The sequence below is a fragment of the Embiotoca jacksoni genome, unplaced genomic scaffold (genome assembly GCF_022577435.1).
Source record: "Embiotoca jacksoni isolate LCO1_2020_lvr unplaced genomic scaffold, fEmbJac1.0.p SCAF_7, whole genome shotgun sequence".
Lineage (NCBI taxonomy): Eukaryota > Metazoa > Chordata > Actinopteri > Embiotocidae > Embiotoca > Embiotoca jacksoni.
The window spans coordinates 6,853,459-6,879,618 of record NW_027185425.1 but is presented as its reverse complement, the minus strand read 5'-3'; the positions used below and the strand labels follow the sequence as shown (position 1 = coordinate 6,879,618).

The 26,160-nt window shown below is 45.4% G+C and overlaps 2 protein-coding genes across 4 annotated transcripts; one reads left to right on the top strand and one right to left on the bottom strand.

Moving 5' to 3' along the window:
- Nucleotides 1–1,605: 1,605 nt before the first annotated feature.
- Nucleotides 1,606–6,444, top strand: btd (biotinidase). Of its 2 annotated transcripts, XM_069177052.1 has the most exons (6): nucleotides 1,606–2,140; nucleotides 3,981–4,130; nucleotides 4,305–4,456; nucleotides 4,538–4,715; nucleotides 4,840–5,430; nucleotides 5,511–6,444. In XM_069177052.1, exons 1-6 carry the CDS (start codon nucleotides 1,922–1,924, stop codon nucleotides 5,781–5,783), a joined length of 1,563 nt encoding a protein of 520 aa, XP_069033153.1. In that variant the 5' UTR covers nucleotides 1,606–1,921; the 3' UTR covers nucleotides 5,784–6,444. The 2 variants fall into 2 exon arrangements, with proteins under 2 accessions (XP_069033153.1, XP_069033155.1); XM_069177054.1 differs by lacking the exon at nucleotides 3,981–4,130.
- On the bottom strand, nucleotides 5,885–26,094 carry LOC138215083 (serine/threonine-protein phosphatase 6 regulatory ankyrin repeat subunit A). 2 transcript variants are annotated; one of them, XM_069177051.1, is made up of 29 exons: nucleotides 25,996–26,094; nucleotides 17,359–17,442; nucleotides 16,451–16,529; nucleotides 15,268–15,338; nucleotides 14,481–14,681; nucleotides 14,306–14,393; nucleotides 14,072–14,214; nucleotides 13,795–13,902; nucleotides 13,607–13,711; nucleotides 12,997–13,075; nucleotides 12,713–12,827; nucleotides 12,389–12,471; nucleotides 12,244–12,307; nucleotides 11,903–11,971; nucleotides 10,874–11,014; nucleotides 10,643–10,754; nucleotides 10,516–10,542; nucleotides 10,090–10,164; nucleotides 9,757–9,958; nucleotides 9,524–9,611; nucleotides 9,237–9,354; nucleotides 8,862–9,081; nucleotides 8,678–8,765; nucleotides 8,505–8,588; nucleotides 8,264–8,412; nucleotides 8,096–8,178; nucleotides 7,567–7,649; nucleotides 7,371–7,462; nucleotides 5,885–7,254 (listed from the first exon to the last, which is right to left on the bottom strand). In XM_069177051.1, the coding sequence occupies exons 1-29, from the start codon at nucleotides 26,020–26,022 to the stop codon at nucleotides 6,956–6,958; spliced, it is 3,177 nt and encodes a 1,058-aa protein (XP_069033152.1). In that variant the 5' UTR covers nucleotides 26,023–26,094; the 3' UTR covers nucleotides 5,885–6,955. The 2 variants fall into 2 exon arrangements, with proteins under 2 accessions (XP_069033152.1, XP_069033151.1); XM_069177050.1 differs by lacking the exon at nucleotides 25,996–26,094 and adding an exon at nucleotides 19,662–20,267.
- Nucleotides 26,095–26,160: the final 66 nt, after the last annotated feature.

The following is a 26,160-nucleotide window of genomic DNA, read 5'->3' as shown; positions in this document are numbered from 1 at the left end:
TGACCCGGTGCAGCCGGGAAAGAGCAGCCGCGAGGTTTTGACATCGTGACGTTTTGCAGCGCCGGCTAAAGTTGGACAAAATTTCTAACCATCACGCGATGTTGCAAGTCCAGCATGCATCCAGTCGAATACACACAATATGATCTGGTGTGTCCTCTGCTGAAGGAGATAAGAAAGGAAGAACCGAAGACCCCTCAAACTGCCACTTATTTACTTCCGGGTTGCGTCCCCACATCACTTTGGAACCTTCCTAAGCAAAATTGACGATTCCGTAGTGTCCCTCTGCCAGCTCGTCCCCGGCGTTTTCCTCCTGGGAAAACTGGTAGAATCATCCCTCTGCTGTTGTTCCGGTCTTCCTCAAATTCTAAACAACTTGTGCAGTATTTATTATTAGTACCATATCAGTAGGCTACTGGAAAAAAAATAAATAAATCACAACATAAAATATTTTTAACAATTTAATTATAATGCAATCAAATCGACATTAAAGTAGAAGAAAAGCACAGATAAGTAACTGCTGTTTCACGAGTAGGGCTCCGATATTGTACGTTGGCTCCCTGTTCGGACTTACTGGAGAACTTAAATTGAGCAGAGCCATCATTTGTGTCATCGGTTTCTGTGCTAAATCAAATCAAACTGCTGGTTATAAAAAAACGACCCGTTACTGTATCTTTTGGCAAACCTTTACAGTTGCAGTTGAAATGAGCTACGGCGCATACTACATATATTTCAGCGATGACAAAGAGATCTTAAAAGAGCATTTTAGTCCCAACTATCAGACATGATTTCTCTCCATTGAAATGTAACCGGTCAGCAGCAGCTTCCAGGGCTGTTGTTCTGGTGAGCAGCGTCTTTGGCTCGATGTCACGTCAATAACAACATGTAGGCCACGTTTGAGCTGAGTGGCATTTATTTTGTGCAGGGAGAGTCTTTTCTGAAGAGCCATCACGTCTTCCTCTGTGCCTTTCCTACCGGGTCGGTCATGACAACAACCCCCCATGCAGCCAAGCCTGGAAGATAAAAAAAAAAAAAAAAAAAAAAAAAAAGAGTTTAAAGACCGCAGGTAATAATAATAATAATAATAATAATAATGCAGAAAGTCTTAAGAATATGGTAGAATTTACAAGCAGCAAATGTAATCTGCGCCACTGTCCCCATGGAGGTAGGGCCGCCTCGTAGCATCCCTTTCCGGGCTGCACTGTACACGTAAGCTCCGGACAGGATCAGACCACCACCGGAGATCAGTCTGCAGCTCCAGCAGCTCTTAAACATCTGGCTGGACTGGGACATGAGGGCATCTTCTCCTCCTCCTCCTCCTCCTCCTGTTGGTACCTCTGGGGCTGTTGACATTGCGCTGCTACAGGCTGCCCTGTGTGTGTTAATGCTAATTCTCTCGGGTTAAAAACCGCGTAGAAATAGCAGACAAGCGGACAGACAGACGTGGAAAAACAATCAGCTTTAGTCCGCTCCTGGAACTCGTTTAAATAAGTTAACTACATTAAACACGAAGCTGTATTCAAACAAGCCCGAGTCCGATCAGCCGCGAGGCAAGGTCGGACTTTCCAAAGTAGTTCCAGTTCACGCGCCTTTGTATTTCCTGTTCGGTATTTTCAAAATAAAAGTTTGTTTCGATGGCTTTTGATAACATCTCTCGCGGTGTGGCAAGCGATGTTCTCAAAGCACAACATGGAGCCGCTGCACAAACTAGTCGTTGATTCACATTCGTACAGGAAAACAAAAAACTACACTACCTCGCAAGGGGAGCTTTTTCTGAACTTTTAACCGGGACACTGTGTGCTGAGTCTGCTGTGGCTCACGTGTGGACTTCTGACCCCCCAGGTGGAAAATGGTCTAACGAGTCTGGGTTAGCGTGCAGTATTATTATTATTTTTTATTATTTTTACCTCTCAGGGAAGAAACGATGTTTTTGCTCGTTGCCCTTTTTCTCGGTGTTTATTTAGCGTCGGCAGTAGGTCCAGTGAAGCCCGTTCGGGACTCGTCGTTCGTTGCGGCCGTGTACGAGCACAAAGTAATCCTGAACCCGGAGCCTCACGTCCCCCTGTCCCGCCGCGATGCTCTGCGACACATGCAGAAAAACCTGGACATCTACGAGGAGCAGGCCGCCCGGGCCGCCCGGGAGGTACGACGAGTTTTAAATGTGCATAATTTCAGTCACTAAAAACAGCGTTGCGCGTTGCTAAACGCGTCTCCGTAAGTAACGCGGTACAATTAAAAACTACAAGCAGCGATATGTGGCCCCTCGCGTGCTTGCACGTCAGCGAGCCAGCCGATCGGGACTGCTTGTCGTCCCAAATATGACAACAACAAAAAAAAAAGTCAAACTATAGCGTGTGTCTTTCATTGAGAAGGTCATTGGTTTGATTCCCGCTGGACACATACTTGTCAATTCAGAAAGAAATTATCCTTGTAGAAAGTGAAATTTTCCCTTTTTTTTTTGGAAATTTTGAAACGAAATATGAAAGAAAAGTCACTATAGGATGTCGTCCAAATTATTAAAAAAAAAAAAAAAAAGTCATTATAGTATGTCATCCAAAATCTGACAGAAAGTCAGTGTCCCAGCCACAATGCTGGTGCCTTTCATTGAGAAGGTTATTGGCTCAATTCCCACTGCACACATCCTTGCCAATTCAGAAAGAAGTCGTTATAGAAAGTATAATTTCCCTTTTTTGGAAATTTTCTCTTAAAAATTTTGAAAGGGAAGATTTCCCTTTCTTGGAAATTTTGAAAGAGAAATTTGACCTTTTTTGGAAATTTTTAAACAAAATGTGAAATAAAAGTCATACTATAGCATGTCGTCCGAAATATGAAAAAAAAGTCAAACTTTTTGATATTACCCAGATTCATAGTCGAGATTCTCCTGAACGGGAATCCAGTCAAAGTTTTTCGCCAGCTATTACAGATTATTTGTGATGAATATTTTAAATTAGGAAATTTCAATGTCAAAATGCGGAAAAAAAGTGAACTTTGCCTTCGATTTTCTCAGTAACTGTAAGGTATAAACTCTTGATATAAAGTAGGGTCATAGTCAGGAGGGACTTTAACAGGAATCCACTCAATGTTTAACGCCACCTATTCAGGATTTTGTTTTATTCATGTTCAAATGACGGACAAAACACTTTTTGACAATAAAAAAATTAATTTGCCTTTAAATTCCTATCCACTATAGTATCTCGTCCAAAACATGGCAAAAAAGTCATACTATAGCATTTTGTCCAAAATAAGAACAAAAAAGTCACATTATAGCATGTCGTCCAAAAAGAGACCCAAAAGTAATTTTTGTCTATAGTATATATTATATATATATATAATATAACCAGGGCGATGCGGCTAAGTTTGATGTTTCGCCGTGACACAGGAAGTTGATGTTTAAGGTCAAAGGATGCTCCAAACCTCGCGAAACTTTGCACATGCGTCAGGCAACAACTTTCATGACTTTTTGAAGATGTTAAAGCCGCCAAAAAAAAAAGGCAATTTCTTTTTAAAGAAGAACAAGGAACAAGATTGCTATTTTTTTTTTTTTTTAACTGCAAGCGGGAATATGCGAACCCACGCGTGCTGCACGCGTCGAGGAGCCGGCGGCCCGACGTGCAGCGTGCGAAGGCCCGCATATCACCGCTCGCAGTTTTAATCCCTCTTTGTTTATACTTTACCGTCCTTTGACCCCCTTCAGCGCTGCTGCTATTGCCTCTTGACATAAACTGCAAATATTTAACTTGGGAGCTTGGGGTTATGACCACAAGCAGTTTCTGATTGATCAATATGAAGAAACAACACCGAATACTTTACTCTGTGCTGGTTCGGTGGTCATGAAGACAGACAGAGTGTTCCACAGCAAACGTAGCCGTTAGTGTTTTGTTTTCCCCTAAATTCCCCGATAAAGACAGGTTGTTTGTCAGGGTAGATGAATCAAGTCCTTTGCCCCGTCCCATCTCTCTCTGCCTTCACCTTCTCACACTCAGGGTGCTCAGATCCTGGTGTTTCCAGAGGACGGCCTTCAGGGTTTCAACTACACCCGGTCATCCATCTCTGGCTACCTGGAAACCATCCCCGACCCCCAGCGGGAGAGCTGGAACCCTTGCATGGAGCCGGGCCGAAACGGCAACACCGAGGTTCGTTTAAATCGGATGTTGGCGAACATGTTGGCATCCTGACATGGCAAACTTGCGTGTTGAGGACGTTTTTTTTTTTTTTTTACCACGTAGACCCCAACAGGCTGTACAGTGCTTTCACTCAAGTGTGTCTGAATGTCATTAACAACTGAGCTTGTTTTTTTTGTTTCATAGGTTCTCCAGCGATTAAGCTGCATGGCCCGTCGTTACAACCTCTACCTGGTGGCCAACATGGCAGACCTGCAACCCTGTCCCCTGAAGACCGACCCCTCCTCCTCCTGTCCCTCGGACGGACGCTGGCAGTTCAACACCAACGTGGTTTTCAGGTGCAGTTTAGAGCTTAAAAGAGAAATCCAGTATTTGCACAGGAAACACACAATACACTTCAGGTTTCTTCTTTCATGCAGTTCAGATGGGCTGCTGGTGGCTCGCTACCATAAACACAATCTCTACTTCGAGAAGGCCTTCGACAAACCTCCACAATCTGAAATCATAACATTTGAGACACCTTTTGCTGGGAGGTTTGGCCTCATCATCTGCTTTGACATCCTGTTCCACGATCCTACAGGAATCCTGTTGGAGAAGGTAGAAAAAAAAAAAAAAAAAAAATAGACACACATATCCACTCAATACATTTTCAAATTCGCCGTGTTTGATTTTCATTGCCGTGGCCTCTTTTTTTTTTTTCTTTTTTTTGCATCTCTTTCAGGGTGTGCGTCAACTGATCTACCCCACAGCCTGGATGAACCAGCTCCCCCTGCTGGACACAATCCAGTTTCAGCGGGCGTTCAGTCTGGGTGCCAACGTCACCCTGCTGGCTGCCAACATTCGGAACGACCGACTCATCATGACGGGAAGCGGTATCCACAGCCCTTTTTCTGCCACCTGCCACCACGCTTCGAAAGGGGACCCCGAGGAGGGCAGGCTGCTGGTGGCCAGGGTGCCGGTCTTAGACCCACGGTGGGCGGGACAGAGTGAAGACGCAGAAGAGGGGGGAGGTCAGAGTGAGCGCACATCACCAGTGCCTGCAGATTCTGGATACTGCCGCCGAGACGGCCGTGTTGATCGTCCCCCTGCGCCGTCAGTCCCTCCCTCCAACCCCGCCTTCACCTCATCCATGATGCATGACCCGTTTCGATTTGTCCTTTTAAAAGAGACCGAAGGTGAACTTAAAGTGTGCGATGGCACTTTCTGCTGTCACCTGCAGTACAGGCGGTTGCCACGCGGCAACACGAAGGAGCTCTACGCGCTGGGCGCGTTCGCAGGAACGCACACCGTCAACGGACGCTACGCCCTGCAGGTAGGAACGAGAAGAACTTCCAATGTTTTTCACAGTTTTTACGACCACGACCCACGTGTTCACCGAGTCTCCGTTTGCAGGTGTGCGCAGTGGTCCGCTGCGCGGCGCTGGAATCCAGCTCCTGCGGACAGGAAGTGGAAGAAGCCGAGTCCAAAATGGACTTCCTGCTAAAGGGCACGTTTGAGACCAGATACGTGTACCCGTCAGTTTTGGCTAGCGGTCTGGTGCTGGAGCAGCCAGAGAGTGTGGCGACAGCTGCGGACGGCGGAGTGACCATGAAACACTCAAACATGGCCGGCGGCCTGGTCACGGCCTGTCTGTACGGAAGGATGTACCACCTGGACAGTGAGTGACCCGCTGTTGGAGTCGATGTGCGGCGGGGAGAAATCGAAACAAGATGTTCCGGTCAAAACCAGTTCGGGCATTCAGCCGTCAAGACGTGAACGAATTGAAATAAATTAAAAACAAATATCTTTATTAATCTATGACTTCATCTTTACAAACATTGCACCAAGTAGCATTCATCCTCTGCCTGAAAGTTGCATAATCCTAAAAAAAAGGCAATATTTATTTAATAGTTTCTTTCTTTCTCCGTCTCCCACGCACACTCTCACCCTCACACACACTCTCACACATTCACACGGTGTGAGCAACTCCCCCCCCCCCCCCCCCCGTCTCTCGTACAGAACACGGACATTATGTAGTTACAGCGTTGCAATTTAACAATTTCTTGGGCCTCTCACTCAGGCTGTCACTCAACCGACCCCTGAACCAGTCGTACAGCAAACGGGTCTCGCATCCACCCGCTGTCAGCATCAGCTGTCAAGGACTCAATCTCCACTTGGAATAAATACAAAAGGTCTCAATAATGACCTTCTCTCCCGGGAATCCTAACGTGCCTCCTAATCACCGACGCAGCGATGTCCTTGAGCTCGACAGTCATCGGTGTGTCTGCCGTGACGGCTCAGAGAAGAACTCCGGATAAAAAATAAAAATAAAAAAAATAAAAAAAAAAACCCTCAAAACTACAGTAGGGATAACACATATTCAGCTGGTCCCATTAGATTGTCCCTCTGGTTTTGTCTTTTGACAATCGTGCCGTGAAAGCAAGTCCTCTGAGCTTTTCTTCAGTAGATGTTCTTCTAGTCAATTAGAGGGAAAAATTCTCTGAAAAGGCTTAAAACCACTCCACTTTAAAAAGGGGAAAAAAAAAAAAATCAATAGTTTTAAGCTTAAAAAGACTGGCCATGATACTGACCATACAGTGATGCTGTCTGAAAAACAATATAGTGTGTACTCACCTTATTCTACATTTTCATACATGATTTTCTTCTGTATGCACCTTAAGGAAAAAAAAAAAAAAGCATCTGGTTTAGGACAAGGATTATTTTTAGATTTGAAGAAGCTTACCTAAAAATAACCTGCTCTATTTTCTCCCTCTTTTAGTCTCTTGTCAGTGATCTATTAAGGCTCCTGAGTGGCTGGCTAGCTCTGCCAGTGTTGTGGGGCTCTTGTCCAGTAGTCCTCAGTACGTCTCTGAATCGGAGTCATTCAGTTCATCGTCCGCAGAGACGGAGGACAGCGGGCGCTCCGGCCTGCAGTAGGAGGCGTGGTCGGGCCTCAGGGGAGGTGGGGCATCGAAGGCCACGCCTTTGGAGACGTGGTTGGAGGTCGGGTGGTGGTTGATGAATGTCTGAGTGAGAGCGAGCGCGGGCAGGGCTGCGATGGTGACCACAGGGGAGGCGGGCATCATCGAGTTGAGGATGAGCGCCAGGCAGTCGGCTACGTCACGGTTGGGAGCGCAGGCCAAAGCCGGAGTGTAACCTGGGAATAAAAAGAGAGAGGCAGACAAAAAAAAAAAAAAAAACACCGTTCACGTTTCACAGAGGAGCTACGACTGAACAGCGGCTGTGTGCTAAAGCAGCGGGGTGAAAGCCGACCGTTCTCGTCCACGGCTAGCACACTGGCTCCTTTCCCCAGCAGCTCCTGGACAACCACCGTCAATCCCTTCCTGGCCGCTACATGCAGGGGCCTGCGAGCACAAGGAGGTACAGAATTAAAGGGAGTCCGGTCCGAGTTTACAGCAGGTTACCCTGCTGAGCAGCTGATTGTCTGCTCCTCGGGAATGCTACATACGTCTGCAGACCAGCATTGGTGCAGTTGATGAGGTTCCTGTCGCTGATTTTCTCCAGAATCAACAAGGCACTCGTCTCATGACCCTGACAGGAACGAAGTGACGGACAGGGCAAATGAAAACAAATAAAATTGTACTCGTCACGCATAATATGAACGTAGAGTTGCTGCAATGAAACCCGGCGAGACTACGTTTCACCCGCCGATGGCTGTAACCTGACTGCACCACAAGCCTGTCACTCAAACAGACACAGCACAGCACAGACGACCCAAAAACATAATGCCTGCGGCTATGGCTATCTCCGGTGCAGAGACATAAAAAAGAAACAAATGTCCACTCTGACTTGTTCAAGTCCGTAATTTACACAGTAACCATAGTAACAGCTTTCTACGCAGGACAAATTCTCTCTTTTTTTTTTTAAACATTTGGTGGAAATCCTTTGTTACATTTACAACTACGCGAGAAAGTCCCGACTGTGTGGGATAAGTAAACCTTTCCAACAGTCATTTCCTGTCTCTGAATGGTTGTTACCTTGCTGCAAGCCAGGTGTAACGCCGTGTTCCTGTGCGTGTCCTGCAGTGTCAGGTCGGCTTTAGCACTGCTCACCAACACTTCTGTCACAAACGCGCAGAGATGATTGCATGTGAACGGTTTACAAAAAAATCAAGGTGCCGGCAGCTTATCGCGAAGTATACTGACCCACGGCATTGGTCTGTCCGTTTAGAGCTGCCATCATCAGCGGTGTCCTGCTCGTTTGTGTGTCCACAACATTTGCCTGAGCTCCGTGGCTCAGGAGGAGGGAAACGCACTCCACGTGGTCAGAAAAAGCTGCAGCGTGAAGGGGGGTCCTGCGTCGACACCGGCGTCAGCGTTAATGTGGGAACAAAGTCGGTGCCCGGACAACGCACAATGGAACATGGAGTGTGTTTACATCTCTCACCTGCCCTTGGAGTCGGTGGTGTTGACGATATTTGCACCCAGAGCGTCAATTAACATCTCGGCTACTCCCTCGTTGTCGTTCATCCTGGAACCCACAACACGCCCCGTCACACATCCTTACACCGCATCCGGCACTCATAAAACAATTGGCGATACAGACGAACACTGTCTTACACGGCACAGTGCAGTGGGCTGAACGAGTTGCCTTTAATCTTCCTGAACGCCTCCTGATCTAACAACACCTCCACGCACGCGTCGTATCCTGACGAAACAGAGGAAGGACAGAAACGGATGTGAAAACAACTTCACCGTGGCTTCGTACAGAACAGAGAAGTTCTGTCTTACTGTGTCCCCGTACCGTTGTAGCAGGCCCAGTGCAGCGGTGTGTAGCCCTGGCTGTCAGTCAGGTGTGTGTGAGTGTGTGAGCTGCCGGTGCTCTGCAGCAGAGCACCCAGGACACCCACACGGCCGCAAGCAGACGCCAGGTGAAGAGGGGAGCGGCCCCGGATGTCCCTCACACACACACTGGCCCCCCGCTGGAGGAGGGCCTCCACACACTCCTCCTGGCCTGTCACAGCCTATGTGACAATTAGGAAAAACATTAGAAATAGGCATAATGTCAAACAATCTGAACGTAAAAGCATGTATTATAATGTATAAGAAATGAATTATTGTAGTTTAAGTTGTGATGTGTGTGTGTGTGTGTGTGTGTGTGTGTGTGTTACTATCTCACCCCTCGATGCAGCGCTGTCCTGCCCCACCGGTCCTGATTCTCCACACTGGCTCCTTGACTGAGCAGTGAGAACACACACTCCGTATGTCCACTCAGCACTGCCAGCATCAAAGCAGTCCTGTACACAAAGTGGAAATATGGCAGAACGCAACGAGATTGTTGATTGAATGTAGTTTTCAGCGGAACGCAATTAAAGTAACATCGTCAAACAAAACAGTAACACAATAAACTCACAGAAAAGCCTCCAGCTTAAGCCATTTTGTCTACGCACACACATACACACTCACTGTCCGTTGGTGTCTTGTGCGTCCACGTTAATGTGCTGGTCGTTGTTGCTCATGAGCAGGCGCAGGCACTCTGGGTGGCCATTCATAGCTACGGCAGACACACACACACACACACACACACACACACACACATGCTGGTGCTTGATTTCTTTTTCGACAGCAACAGCAAGTTCAGGTGAAGGTGTTGTTGCATCCAAACAGATTTCCACGGTTAAAACTGCCTGTATGTGTACCTGCAGCGTGTATGGCTGTCTTTTTGTGTATGTAGTCACGGGTCATGGGTGAGGCGCCGTGGTGCAGCAGCAGGGAGACACACTCCTGATGACCCCTGGAGCTGGCCAGATTGAGCGGGGTCCGTCCCTCTGGGCTGCGAACGTCCACATCCAGCAGGGACGACAGGAGGACCTCTAACGCTCCACAGTGTCCGTGGTAAGCCTGCGCGGATGGAGGACACACTTGCTTGCTTAACGGGAATGTGCCGTCGAAGATGGCAGATCCAGTGAAATCCTGGGGTGTTGAAAGACATGCAGTCAAAAACAAGCACGCCGACGGATCCTGCAACTCACCGCCAAATGGAGTGGACTGATGGGGGCCTGGCTCTCCGAGTCGCTCAGGACGTCTGCTCCTGATGTCTCCATTAACTGAAACAGGAAGGTGGTTTTGCATGTTACTCATTTCAGATGCAGATCTGCGCACACGGAATTTATTGAAAGACAATAAAAGGCGGCTGCATGGGAGATTGAGGGGGCATGGTGAAGGTGTGCGCCACAAGGAGATTAAATATAAAGAAAAAAAAAGAAATCTCTTGCAAAATGCATTCAACATTTGCCTGAATATTGTTATCCAGTAAATAAAACGCAAGAGGTTTCCCGTTGGCTTCATCTGCCCAGCAGTTGATGGAGCCCCTACGCACACGACAGAGGGAGCTACTGAAAAACAATCAATGTAAGAGCTGGAGGTGCTACAGCGGCTGATTGAAATGTCTTTCTTACCACGTCAAGAGGTGTCTCACTCGCCATCTGAAAGAAACACATTACATGTTTATGTAATCATGACTACTCTGTAGGGCATGGACAACATTCGCACGATATTTTCACTCGGTGCAGCAGCTTTACACACTAGTTCCAGGCAGAGTGTGCGTCCAAAGGCCGAGGCGTAGTGCACCGCGCTGTAACCCTGTTTGTCTCGAACTCCTGGATCAGCATCGTTCCTCAACAGGTACTCAACACACCTGCCAGAGACGAGAGATTTATTTGTATTTTTTTTTTTTTTTCTCAAACAAAAGCCTTCCTCTGACGATACTTTGATATGCAATTGTAAACTGTGTATTTACCACACAGGAGAACTTACTTTCCATCAGTGTCAGCAGCAGCAGCGTAGTGCAAAGAGCTACAGCCTCTCTGGTCCAGCTCATTTACACTTGCCCCGGAGCCCACCAGGGCAAAAACACACTGGTAGTTACAGTTGGCCGATGCATAGTGAAGTGGAGCCCTGCGGAGGGGGGGGGGTTAGACAATCGAAATTGATGAGAACTTCATCGTCTACTCCGCAAACTGTGGTCCACAGTTAACCGCCGTCCGCAGCTCTTCTTTGATTTCTCTCTCGTAGCCATATTGGCACTACTGTTGTAACTTCTACGCCATACGCTTAGTTTGATTTTGACATTTTTTTGCCGCGTTTATAAGCAACTGAGAAGTAGGAAAGATCCAAGCTCAGAGTGGGAAAATACACCTGAATGGCTGTCGAACTGGGACGATATTCCTAATCTGATTAGGAAAGTCGGAGGTTTTTGAGCGCTCCGAGAAGTAGGTTTGAAGTCACTTGACACGGCAAGGAAGAGAAAGGAAGAGATACACTTGCTCAGCGCAAAAATAAACCCCTTCATGATGAATTTAGGTCATGCTAATTAGAGCAGAGTTTTGTGACGTTAAACAATTCTTTGCAATTACTTTTCGTAAATTTGCCTTCAGCGTGTAGGTCGTTTTTGTGGGTCTCTATATTCGTGTCGACCTTCTGGCTCGCTACATACCGTTACTGTAACCGACAGAAATCATGCCAGTAGATAAGAAAGCCTTAACTTGCTGCTACATTGCTCAGTTAACTTTACTTTGTTACAACTGACATACTGACAAAAAATAAATAAATAAAGAACTTTGCACTATTGTTTAGTTAGTTTTAATTTAATTATTCTATTTTATTTTATTCTACTTTATTGTATATACTGTGCATTTTTATATTTAATATTTTTTACTGTGATTTTACTGCTTTCCTGTATCTATAAATGCTGCTGTAACGAAAAGATTTCCCCTTGGGGATTAATAAAGTAACTAACTACCTACCTACCTACCTACCATACAAACTTTACAAGCTTTAGCTTACCTCCCAAAGTTGTCCTTCCTGTTAAAGTCTGCTCCGATGTTTAACAGCAGGTTCAGACACTCCAGGTTTCTGGTTGGAGAGACAACTTCATCAGTGACGATTGTCTTCACATGCTAATGAGCTGCATTATAATTAACCGCTAGGAAGATATATCAGTGCATTTCTGTCACTCATTAAAACACGTTACACTCAAAGAAGTAATTTTAGATTCCACCCAAACACGTCCTAAAATATGAAAAGATGAAAAATGAATTAAATGCCATTAACTGAGGAATAAAGAAACCAGAGAAAGAAGAGCAGAAATAAAACAATAAAAAAAAGCAGAAAGAAAGAATAATCACCCTCCAGCTGCAGCAGCATGTAGACAGGTCCTTCCAAAGTCGTCAGGGGTGTCGATGACAAACCCTGCACAAATATGTAATCAGCATCAGTGTGGATGTCAGCGAGGTGATTCCACTGGCGAGAATGGTGTCAGCATGAATGTACCTGAGGACAGCAGCTTCCTGCAGCAATCTGAGAAGCCGCTGAGAGCTGCCAGGTGTAGCGGGAACATCCCATGAATGCCTCTCCTGAAAACATGAAAGGCAAAGAAGACAAGTCAAGACAGGACAGGAGACGGGCGGTGTGGGAGAGTGGGAGCATTTTTGAAGACAGAAAGAAAGTGAGAAAGGTTTCAAGAAAGGTTTAACCTGAATTGAACCATCTCTGGTCATCAGACTGTCCCATTTTTATTTGTGCTGCTTATTACTAAAGCATAGATAATACAAAGTGGGAGGATAGACAGATGGTTAAATATCGGTTGTTACTGACTTGGCGGTGTTGGCTCCGTGTTTGATGAGTGCTGTGATGATGAGCTCATGACCATATCGGGCAGCAATGTGGAGGGCAGTGTTTCTGCTTTTGTCCTCACAATCAATCTCAGCTCCTACACACATAAATACGGGGTATTATATGTATGTTTCCTTGATTGAAACACTCAAAACAAATAATTCTACACCACATACAGTATACACTACATGTATGATCACTACCCTGCTATGCAAGCTAATTTGAATCCATGCATGAAACAGACAGCACACTGCAGGGGCTCTCACCATTTTGAATGAGGGCCTGTGAGCAGGAGAACCTTCCATGTGTAGCTGCCATGTGGAGGGGAGTCTTACCATCCTTACTCTGGACAGATGGATGGAGAGACAGGGGAGACAGGCAGAGAAGACAATTACAATGTTTAGTGCTGTGGTACAAGTAGAGGAATAATAAAGTACCCGTGTAGGTTGCTGTTAAACTGTGGATCTTATACTGTAGAGTTCAAACTTAGAATGAACAGAAGCTCTCTTAGAGCTCCCTGTGGACCACACACACCCCCACACAAATAATCCCTGAGCAGCTTGTTGCCTTAGGGAGTCAACCCTCCCCCTCCATCTTCCATATGGCTCTGCATCTTGAGGCTGTGGGGACCTAATATCAGTTTCCATCACTGCTTACCAAAGTGTTAACAACACTGTCCTTTCGGCTTTCTACTAGATACAGAGCAGGATGCACATTGGTAAGAGCTGGCATGTCATAATATGCTATTTTTTATAATATATACAGGCGACGTATAGCATTGTATATACACCCACTTCAGCTGTATCAATGTAAAGCAAATTCCATTCATCAGCTAATCTGTGGGTTTTAATGAAGCGCATCTGCATATAGACACACCTGCAAGTCGATGTGAGCTCCGTGGGCCAATAGGAGCTCCTGGCACAGCGCCCCCTGCCGTGAGGAGGAAGCAAAGTGGAGAGCAGAAAAACCCCTCTCGTTCACCTGAAGCAAGGTACCAAATAACACAATTATACACACACAGATTCCATGCTTCCACTATTAGGTCAAGAGTGACTCGCACACACCTGGTTGGCGTTGGCTCCTGCCTCGATGAGCTCACCCACCACCACATCCTGTCCATTGTAGCAGGCCAAATGGAGAGGTGTGTTTCCGTAAGTGTTCACCTCATTCACCTACGCGGAGAGGAACAATCTGGGTTTATGTATGGTTTTTGACTGAAAATAATGGACGTATACAGTTAAGAATTCAGCTCATGTGGATCACGACACATTAAAAGACATTTTAAGGACATTTTAAGGACATTGCCATTGCATGCGTGTTTGTGTCTGCGCGTGTACTGACGTGGACACCCAGGCTCAGCAGGTAGTGCACCGTGCTGCTCATGCCACTGGAGGCGGCTGCATGTAGCGGTGTGTAGGCCTTCTTGTCCTTACAGTCCACCTCAGCTCCACTGGCCACCAATAACTTCACTACCTCCAGGTGGCCTGAGACAGAAGGGTGAGAATGAGAGGAGCCATAGTCACTCGTCCAGTTTATTTAGATGACCGCGATAACACAACATTACAAGAAGCTTACCCATGTAAGCTGCCCAGTGGATGGCTCTCCTGTCCTTCTTGTCAAATGCATTAATGTTGGCTCCTCTGGACAGCAGCAACTTCACCATCTGACACACACACAAGGTCAAATTAAATAGGTGTTTTGTTTTTTTTGTTTTTTTGCCTGTGCGCATATATAAAGGAAAGGGACCGACCTCTACGTGTCCACTAAAGGCAGCATGGTGCAGGGCAGTGCGTCCTGCCCGGTCAGAAACATTGACGTTGCTTAGTAGCGGGACCAAAGCCTCGGCACAGCGTACTGCCTTGTTGCTAGCTGCTACATGGAGCGGCGTCTGCCAGTTCTTGTCCCGAGCGTTTACATCTGCACTGTGCTTCAGCAACGCTGCCACCGCGTCCTGAATCGAGAGTGAACGTGGGTAAGACTGTGCACACAGACGGCCTATTTGTTAGGTGTTCAAACAAAGTTACATGCCAGCGTTTGCAAGTAGCTGTGAGGGCAATTTTAAAATTCTTAGCTATTCTTAGGGGGCTTTCATGCCAAAAATAGCACTAAAGAAGGTGAAACAACACAAAGGGGCTGTGTTAGCTTAGGCATGTTGCCCAGGACCAAGCAGAACAGGTGAAGGTTTATCAAACATCAACCATGGCATAGTGGTTTTATCCATTTGCCCCTTTAAGGCCAGATTGTACAAATGTGTCAAATTGATCATAACGGCAACACATTTCTCCAACTCTTGCCAGTAAAAAAATAGATAAACTATCTTCTATGTATGCTTTAAGTGCTATTATCATTGGGGAAAGTTCACGCAGAGAATTTGAATTTGTATTGTCAAACAGGAGCTTGTCCATCGTCGGAAAATCTATAATAACCTGAATGGGAGACTCATCACATTTTATTCATTGTGACCAGGAGAACTGAGTCAGAGCTGCAGTGCAGTCACCAAAGTACACGTCAGCATGTGTGTTTGTGTAATGTGTTACCTCACTACAAGAGGCGACAGCTCGGTGAAGAGGAGTCAACCACTTGTTGTCTTTGGCATTAACTCGGGCTCCTCGAATGAGAAAAGGAGAGTGAGAGAGGAAGGAGAAGATGTCAAAGAAATGCCAACAAAGGCAACAGCAAAAGGCAGACATGGTGAAAAACACTTGGAAACACATAACAGAGCTGAAGGCAGACATTCAAAAGGTCTTTTTTTTTTACAGGACACGTGGGAAGGGGGGTGAGCCAACAGTGCCAGGAAGCTATACAATTCCCATGGACCTCTTTGGCATGGCTTGGGGGTTAAAATAGCCCCGAAGCTGCACCTGTTGCTATCTCTTCACATTATTGAGAAACACTAAACACACACACACACACACACACACACACACACACACACACACACACACACACGCGACCATTCCATTCCTCTAACGTTACGCCAGTGTTAGCCCCTCCTCCTGTCATGCTTAGCTCACTTCACCGAGAGCCAAGTCAGTGCCAGAGAGGATCCCTATCAGATGATTGATAAATCACAAGAAATGTCACAAGTCACCAAGTGACAGTTTCAGAGCAGCGAGCAGGGCCCGGAAACCACAGGGAGCAACGTGCGGATGAGAAACAGGCGGGCCCTTTGGAGAGTTCAGGAAAAGCACAGAGCTCGACGGAACAGGGACAAAGTAAAGTAGTCAGACACAAGCAAAGGGCAACATGGCACTGAAGACATTCAATTTGGCATTAATGCCCAATTTTTTTGATTTATCTTTTCTTTTTGAAAACAGAAAGCTAGTTATCTCGTTTACAATTTTGTTTCACCTTTTAAGAATTTTAGTGACACACCTTCACAATTTCCTGAAACAAAGAATCGAGTGGAAAAATGATCTTACATTAAAAATAAACAAATGGATTTTTGACTTGTTTTAAGGAGGATTGTAAACGGCCGAGTTTCAGCTACATTGCAGTGCGAGTCAGAGGAACTAATACATAGAATTTAGGAGAGCTAATATGGATAGAGAGCTGAAACACGTGGTGAAATAAATGCATCCAGGAATGCTTGCTGACAGCCAGTTTGTAAGTAAGCTCTCAAATACAATTGATGCTGGTGGTTAGTTGGAAATGAAATCGAGCAGATGGCTAATCGGATTGATTGCAGCCAGCAGAGCAGGGCAGGGCTGTCGTGTTTACCTGAGAGGATGAGCAGTTCAATGATCTCAGCATCTCCCAGGTAGGCTGCAGCGTGCAGCGGGGTCCGCTTTTCATTGTCCTGTGAGGAGGTTACAAAACAAAAACACAGATTTAAGCACGGACGTCGTTTCTCTCTTTCACCCAAACACGAAGACATAGGAACAAACATCAAGATCTGCAAGTGCATACATCACATGCCAAGACTAAATCCATAGACCTCACACTGCTGCAGACCACAGGAAACATGAGAATAGAGCCACGAGGAGAGAAAAGTCTATCATCTGTTCACTTTTATTCTTCACTTCACTCCATCACACCCTGCTGCTTCACCCCCGCTTCTCTCTTTCAGCACAGCAGAGAGCAATCAGCAAAGTGGGGCTATAAACAAATGTCACGTGACTGCAATAGGCCCGGGCCAGTGTTGCTGACTCCAGGGAGATTCAGTGTGATGACCCTAGCACTATAGACCCACAGAGACACAGAGGCACAGGAAGTAAAAACAAAGAATGGGCTGGGGCGGGGTGTAAACTGAGGAAATATATTTAGAAAGACGCAATGGGGGTAAAAACAGGAGAGAGCAGGAGAAAGTTATGTCCCTTGTTCACGTGTCCTGCCTAGTTGACGGCAATATAAGAAGGGGACTGTAGGAAGATACCAGAAGGCGCACTCAGTCAGTCAATCGATCAGGAGGAACCCAGATCAATTGCAGCCTGCTGCTCTCCTTGCTGTTGTTTATATTGTGTGTGTGAGGTCACTGAGAAATGCACAGGGAGGCACTCAGAACAAAACAAAACCATCAAATACTCGATACCAGGAGGAAAATCAGGGGAATTCAGCTGATGTACAAGTGTGAAATCTTGTTACAGAGTGAAAGCCAGTCAACCTGAAGCAGCGAGAGTGTGACTCACCTGAATGTTGACGTCCTCTTTCTTGAATATGAGGGAACGAACTTCATCTGGGTCCACGTTGAAGATGGCCCTTAGAAGAGATGGCTTCAGAGACCAAAAAAAATAAAATAAAAAGATGAGAAAATGCTGATGGACAGCACTCCATGTTCAATTTGCAAGGCAGTAATTTTCTCTGCTGACAACTGTGTTATCAGTGAGAGTTATGGGAGTTACAGATGGAGGAGTCTCACACACACAGTATAATCCTGGGCTGGGAGAGAGCCATAGGTCACAAATGGCTGTATATCACCTATTTGTTTATGAAAGGAGCAGCTGCAGGATGCAGCACATCAACATGTGCACGCATGCACACCTTACACAAATGCTTGAGTCGGTCTGTGAGTGGTTAAAGTTGCGCTCTCTTGCCACGTAGTGTGAGGACTTTTGATTTAAATGTGACCAACAATAAAAAAAAAAAAAAAAAAAAAAAAAAAAAAAAGGCCATCTGTAAAAAGAAAAGCATTTGGTCTCCTCCACAACATTAGGAAAATATAAACAAGGTATAAACCGTGTGAATGTTCTTGAGAAGAGATGACAAATGACACCAGATGGAGGACGCTCCAACTGAATGAAAAACACTGTCGGCACACACGCACGCACGCACGCACACACACACACACACACACACACACACACACACACTCTCTCACCTCAGCGTCATCTGTGCTTGTGTGCAATAATGTAAACAGCATGTATAGGAGCATCGCTCTGCCTGATACAGAGTGGGATTTGTAAACAGTGTAGCTCTGCAGTCATGATGAACCTTCCAGGCGTATTAGTGGGGAACAACAGACCACGGTGCATTCAAATTAAAGGTTAAAGTGAAGTCAAACTATTTTCAGCTCCCAATTCAACTCTGGATTCTTGGCTCAAAATACAGCACTCTTGACATGTTTTCACATTCATGGTGAACTTGTTGTCTTTGTGACTTGAATTTTGTCTTGGATAACAGACTGCTCCTCGAACACCGATGTTAAAATTCAAACTATAAGCAAATTCAGCTGCAAGAGAAATAAGTCTGGCCTGCGCTGAATACCGTTTGCTACATCATCTTAAAGAATACCAGTTCTGTCTTCATGTTAACATTTGGTTACACAGATATTCAGTATTACATTATATTGCTAGACAATAAACTGCCCTACCATGGCTTTAATTATGAGTCACTTTTCGTCTATAACGTTACAGCAACACAGATTTTATTATATATAATCACTGTACTCAAGCATTCGATAAATAATGCAAACTGTTTCCCTCTTTCAAAGTGTTGAATAAGCACTTAGTTTCAGAATTTAATCTGGAAAATAGAATTGATCTCAGAAAATTGAATTTGCTGCAACATTATCAAACATGCACTGACAAACTACACAAACATAAAAGCACTGACATTGCTGATTTTGGGTAGGTCGTAGGAATCTTCCAATTTCAAAGCCCTTCTGAATTATATTAAGTTACCATTCACTCTTTTGAAATCTATAAAGCATGTCAAGTCGTTTGAAGCACCATGTCCATCTCACTGCTAAGCATTTTTCCACATACAGGCCCTTTTCACCGGAGAGGCCTGCCAAGGTTAAGCTCAATTCAATTTATTGTATCCACTTAGTACTACATGGGTAGTACTAAGGACTGTACAAGAACTATGATGTCAGTCTGCACCTTATTCTCAGCCTCTCTCATTTTTTTTCCCCAACTAAAAATAAGTGGGTCTGTCTAGCATCTGTCTCGTGCCTATTACACTTGACAACCACTGAAACAATGTCAGAGATCAAAGGAGGAGGATGCAGAACCCGAGTGCAACCCCTGTCATCAGATCAGGCACATCTTCTCTGGCTGTCCCCTTCCTTTCCTCAAAAGAGCAGCTTTCATGAGATGAAAAGACTTATTAACATGTTCCAATGGTCGGCTTCTTCTACATACATCCAACACTGGATACCACATAGACCGGGCTTTGCTGATAATCCATACAAACCACCAGTCCTCTCATATGGCAGGACTAGACTGGAGCTATATATAGTATTGGATAACGTGTTAGCAGCTCATTGTATTTCGCTACAATGAGACATGCAAGTATGTACTTGAGCACAGATTTGAACTTTAGGCCGGGTATGAGAAGTGCAGCGGTCTGTTTGAAATCCGAGTCATTGCTGTCATTTAAACATAAAACTGTAGATTAAAAACCTGAAACATGGCGAAATCTGCACGAGTCGAAGATTCAACAAACTCAAATTCAGCCCAGAAAGAACCGAGCCAGGAGGGCCCCATCTCACCTTGTCGTCCTGAGCGGCAGCCTTTCCAGAGGCATGATGGGATCTGCGGTCCGGGGATGATTTGGGCCGAGGAGGTGGGGATGAAGAGCAGGGCTCATCCTCCTCTACCTCCTCCAGCACCACGATACACACACGGCTGGCCCGCTCTGACCGCATCAGGAACAAACGCTCACACACGCCACGCAATCGCGCACCCCACTCTCTCGGTCACACTCATAAATACACCGTGTCCCTTCCCGCATATGTGCGCAGTCCAGGCGCACAAAGGTCAGCGATAAATCCCGTGAACATGGTGCTTTCCCGGCAAACCGAACGCTGCACGTCGTCACGTACAATCCAATGTGAAATCCAGCTTTGTCCTCTTATCTGTCAGTGTTGCTTTGCAGCGTGTCTCTTCTGCTCCTCTCTCTAACCCACACTCGCACTCGGTGGGAGCGGCGGCGGCGGAGACGGCAGGGAATTCCTCTGCGTAATGGTGGCGGTAAGAGGCATGCGGCAGAATGAGCCCGGGCTGCCTAGCAGCACACAGGCAGCTTCATATCCTCGCTACTGTGCTGCAGCCAGGAACGCACGCACGCACGCACACACACATCTGATGCAAACACACGCGAGCGCAGACCCTGTGATTAGCGCAGACGGGGGGTGGGGTGGGAGGTGGGGCAGCACCCAATGTATGTGTGCGTCGCTCATTTCAGGCAGACTGCTGAAGCCAGCAGCTCTTTCAAAAGAGGAGACCAAGAGAGGGAGAGTAAGGGGAGGAGGGGGGGGGGGGGGGGGGGGGGGGAGATAGAGAGAGAGAAAGAGAAAGAGAAAGAGCACAAATGAAAGGAAAAGGGTGGGTTGAGACAGAGAGAGAGAATAATGGTAGGCAGGTACCAAAAGCATTACAGAATACAAAGAAACCTGAAGATGAATTGAGCAAAGAACAAAACAAAAACAACAACAAAAAAAAGGGCAGAACGGGTGCAAACTGGAAGGCAGGGGAAAGTTGACAGAGAAAGTCAAGAAATAGAAATAAAGATGAGCCGAAGCATAAAAGAAATGACATGGAAAAAGAAAGTTAGGGCCTGTTGTTGATGTGTAATTGTAATCAAGTCAACTTCCTGGACAGTGCTGATCCCCAAGACGTGCATGTTGACGGGTATGAGGGGTGCTGCCCAAGAGTAAGAAAGAGAGAATGATGGTGCAACGTTCTCCGTTCTTTCCTTCTTTTTTTTTTAAACCCTGCTATCCTCAGCAACCAATGCCATGTTGTTTGCTGAGAGCTTTGACGCTGTCTGGATATCTGAATGTTTACAACTGTATCATATGATTGATCCGACGCCTGTTTTATGGATTGAGTGCTGATCCAACAAGGCTCCGATTATGTTTGTTATTGGACTTTGAGGCACTGAAGTGAAAGAAAAACTTAAAGCGCTTCTTATATTTTGTTAAATGGCCAAGCCTCAAGCTTTTAAAAAGCTGTAACCACAACATCACATGATAAAACAAAACCATGCCTGCGATAATGTGGTGCTCTTTTTTAGAATTAATTTCACTAAAGATTTAAGTGGCCTGCATGTTCATAAAGTTGGTGCTAAAACAGAAGAGGCCCCTTGTTGTAACTGTGAGAGAACAGAAGAAAATGGATCCCAGATTGGTGTGTGTGTGTGTGTGTGTGTGTGTGTGTGTGTGTGTGTGTGTGTGTGTGTGTGTGTGTGTGTGTGTGTGTGTGTGTGTGTGTGTGTGTGTGTGTGTGTGTGTGTGTGTGTGCGTGCGTGTGTAGATGTATGCGTGTTCCACTATCCTCTTTGGTGTATCGGTGGCATAGCTTCAAAAGTCCCCATCTCCTCATTATGGAACTGGAACAAACTGGCTTTGCCAAAGAATTTGAGGGTAGCTAACAAGACCAGTCTGTACGCGTGTGTGTGTGTGTGTGTGTGTGTGTGTGTGTGTGTGTGTGTGTGTCTCTCTCAGTCTCCTTCATATTCAACACAGATCCTAAAGAGAGCAATCTTGCCAAGCAACACAACCCCATTAACTCAGAGGGAAGGACGGTGCAAGGGAAGGCGAACGACAGAAAGCGATTCATTCGGATGGAGTCTTTCTGCGGGCCGAAATTTTGAGTCTGATGGACTTCCCGTAAAGAATCTTAATACGAAACACAGCCTGCAGTCTTTCTGTTGCCGCAATTGACGGTACAGATTTTTATCAAAGGCGCAGAAAAAGAAAGATATGAACAAACAACCGATGTTTTGTCTATCCCACTCGCTAGCGCTGGGGATGTTCTCAGCAATGCAGCCCGGAGATATTTACAAAAGAGATCTGTTGTAATATGCCAAACAAAAACAAAAAAAACAAAAAAAAGAAGAAGTATTTTTGTAAACTGCTTGTGTCTTCGTGCGTTTAAACATATAATCAGCAGTGAACAGAAAAGCCAAGCAGAGAAAGCATAGACTAAAAGACATAGGGTATATAAGTGCCAACAACAAACAAGCAGAACAACGACAATCTTGACAACAAAAAACTGAAAAAAAAAAAAGTGTTGGGCTTGTGTCTCCATCAGGTAAGCAAAGCTAAAATGCCTGCTCCGTTAATACTGACCTGGGATACCAGGGCCCACATGCGGAAGGTGAACAACAACAACAACAGCAAGATGAAGTAGTCACAATATTATCATGAATACAATTTCATTCAACCCACTCGCTACTTCATGAGAGCCCTGACGGGACGGTGAGCACGTGCGAAGGGAAAGTGGACGGGCTCGCAATGACCTCTGCTCTCAGCCAGCAACAGGATGCAGTGTAATGTAATCCCAGTGAAGAAACACAAAGACCAGCGTGTGTGTGTGAGAGAGAGAGAGAGCGAGTGAGCATGCGTGTGTGTGTGTGTGTGTGTGTGTGTGTGTGTGTGTGTTGGCACGCATAACTCACGCAGACAGCAGCAAATAAGATGCTGACAACTGGAGTCTTCAAAGCTTTTATAGATCAAGGGAGTGTAATGTCTATTAAAAGCTTTTGCTACATGTATGGTATGTACACTCGGACCATCGTGACCTGCTATACATTGCACGCTCCGACGTAATGCAAGCTGAGGATGAGTTCACATTAAATTCATTTGAACTGATGTAAGTTTGTATAATTTGCCACTTTTAAGTTGTTTTACTTGATTATGAATTTTACTGCAAATGATGCATTCAGTGTAGCGTTGTCTGTTTATCTAGCTATTGTATGAAGTTTGTTGTTGCCTATATAGTTTACGTTTTAAAAACACATTTTGGGGATGCACGATGACCCAGTGTTGAGCTTGGCAGTGTGTATCGGAGTTGTTAGGATTTATGACATTTTCTCGTCCTTTTTTTTTTGCCACTATTATCGTATAAGCCTAATCATATTTTAATACATGTACAACTTATGAAGAAGAAGAAGAAGAAGAGCGGTGCAACCAGATGACATCATTAATAGAGTGCCAGGTAAACTTCAAACGGTAGATAATGGCGTGGAAATTGTGATAGAAATGTGACGTTCCTGTTCGTTTCATCCAGCTGTTTTTATACAGATGAATGGGAACTGTTGCAACTATCGTGCAAAATGGTTTCAGTCAGTTCAATAATTGCGATAATTCAATAATTATGTAACAATTCTGACGCGGTTGTGTGGTGAGCCCGCACATCGACTCAACAGAATCAATGACTTGCTTAAACCCGTCAGTAAAAACAAAAGGAACCCTAAACCAGTCGGGCCGTAAATGAACCGTACACGTCACTTGTGCACAAACAAACGAGATGTTGCACGGAGCCGAGAGGATGTTCGGCTGCTGGAGGTTCCCGGCATGTTGCTGATGCATTAAATCATAAGACACTTCCGAAAAGTCCCGGACTATTCTAAACATAGAAAACCTCTTTACCATCACCTTGCCAGGACACTCTGTTATGTTCCAAAGCAACAGGACGCCCTCTAGTGGACAAACAGAGGCCTTGGGAAGAAGTCTCCAGTTCAGCCCTCTCTCTCTCAGTGTGACTATTTTTGTCTCTTTGTCCATTTTATCCGTCAGCAAGCAGCACACAGAACAATGGAGAATGGAGAGGGGGATCTAACCACACACTCTTCCGTTTGTTGCGCGCTTGATGCCTGTCCGGTTAGTCCAGGACAGGCCACATGGCGGCACAATCGCTGACCCACTTTGATTCATTTCGCATTTTCACCGAATCTTCTTAGATCCATTTAAGCCAATTCTGAACCAACACATAACAGGATTTCTAAGCCCCATCTTCATTTCATCATTATCCCCACAATTTCCCATAAATCACGTATTCCGTGAAATGCAACAAACAATGCTAAACCGTCAAGTTTCCAGAAGCTGAAAGTAAAGCTGAGGCAGCTTTAAATTGCGAGTAGTGTCTGATTAACGGTGACAGCAGGACAATTTCCCCGAGTTCAAAAATATTAAAAGGAGAAGAGAATTGTTTTTTTCTGTTGATTCAAATGTTGGCAACTGATTTTTTTTTTTTTTTAATTTTCCTAATTGCATCCAACCTGTCCGAGCACATCCGTACACAGACGTGAGTATTTTGTTCGTTTCCTTCAGAATGTCGTACAACATGCAAACACACGTCAATGGGACTGGCTGACTACATTTAATAGAGACGGACATACGGCGGAAAATAAGAAAAATAAAATAAAGAGATCCTATAACTAACAAAATAACTTCTGCGAGTAAAACAACAGCAATGTAATCCAGGATTTACCAGTGGTGGAAAGTAATTCAGGGCATTTACTCAAGTACTGTGCTTTTTAATTTTAAGGTACTTCTACTTTAGTTGCATATCTCCATTTGACGCTAATTTATACTTCCACTCCACTAAATTCAAATAAATATATTGTACTTTCTACAACACGATATTAATCTGACAGCTTTACCTACTTTTAAAGTGAATGCATAATATAACAAGCTTTTAAAATACAACACACTAAAAGATAAGCCGGTGGTTTCCAACCTTTTTTTGGGGGGGCTTCTGATGTCTTACAAAAAGCAGTGCGTTAGTCAAGGTCACATTTTACATGTCTACGAGTTGTTAATAGCTCCGCCCAGTCGTCATTTTCCTCTAAACTTCGCATGTTTTCAAATGATCCAATATCCCACCAAATGTATCAAAGATCCTAAAAGTCCTAAAACTGACAAGTGTTTTTCTTCTTTCCTCGCCCAGTATTCGTCAGACGATTCCTCGGATCAAAGCGGCTCCACTTCCAGCAAAAACAACACGAACATGCTGCTTACACACTGATGCTGTATTAATAATCTAATGATGTCAGCCAGAGGGACCCAACCAGTACTTTTTCTTTCTTTTTTAATACTTTAACAACATTTTGCTGCTACTTCTTCTTAAGGATTTTTCTTGCAGGACTTTGACTTATAATGGAGCATTCTTACACGATCGCGTTGTTACTTTTTTTTTTTTTTTTACTGAAGTAAAAGGATCTGAATACTTCTTCCACCACCGAGTTCATCTCCCAATGAATGAGCCCACTGGGTCTCACTGCCCTCCAGGCAGTGGTGTTCACAACAGCTGATCTGAGCGTGTGGATAGTGTCTCATTCGTGAGCGCAGCTGTGGAGTTCAGAGCCAGCGCCACCACCTGCTACTTCAGTCCGACAGCCTTTCTCATCTCCAGCAACAGGTGACTGCCCCCCCCCCCCCTGGAGAACATGTGCGGGGAGCCGAGACAGACAGCTGACAGAGCAAAGTCCCCGGGCGGAAAAAAAAAAAAAAAAACTGCTTGAAGTCCGTTAAATTCGGGAAATATGCGGTCCGATTTATGATCGTATTTACTTAATGTGTAAGGTGTGTTACAGCTGTAATGATCATTAAGTTAGTCACCCCCGGTAACCTCGGAGACGTCCAGCTGTGCTCATCCGTCCATCACCGCCACGCGGAGCAACAGTCAAAAGCACCGAAGACCCACCGACGGCCGCGTTGCCGCTGATTTGACGTTTTAAGCCGTTTAAACTGAACTGAAAGTTGACGTTGAGGCAAACAGGTGACGTCACGTGGACGTGGACGTGACGTCACGTGACGTTCGCTTCCTACGTTACCTGCTTTTCTGTTTACTGGTAAACGCTAGCTTGGTTTAGCTAACGCGTCAGACGTTTAGTTGACTTAATGAAGAAGAACGACGCGACATTAGCTCGGCATTTATTTCCCCCATTTACCAGACTGGTTTAAGACATAAAGACGCGGTTTAACGCGAGTAAAGTTTGGCTATCCTAACTAACGTGACAACGCGTTGACTTTAACTACATCCAGTGAAACACCTCTCGGTCAGCTGACTAAACGTTAGTTAGATAGGTGACGTTACCTGCTCTTGTATCTTCAACACAGCCATGTTCCCCGAATAAAGCTGAAAGGAGGCAATAACTCGCCCGGGAGTTACTGTATGTTCACCGGGGGGGTGGAGGTGGTGGTGGAGGAGGTGGAGGGGGGGGGGACTGACAGAGAACAGCCTCTGAAATCCTCCTCCCCT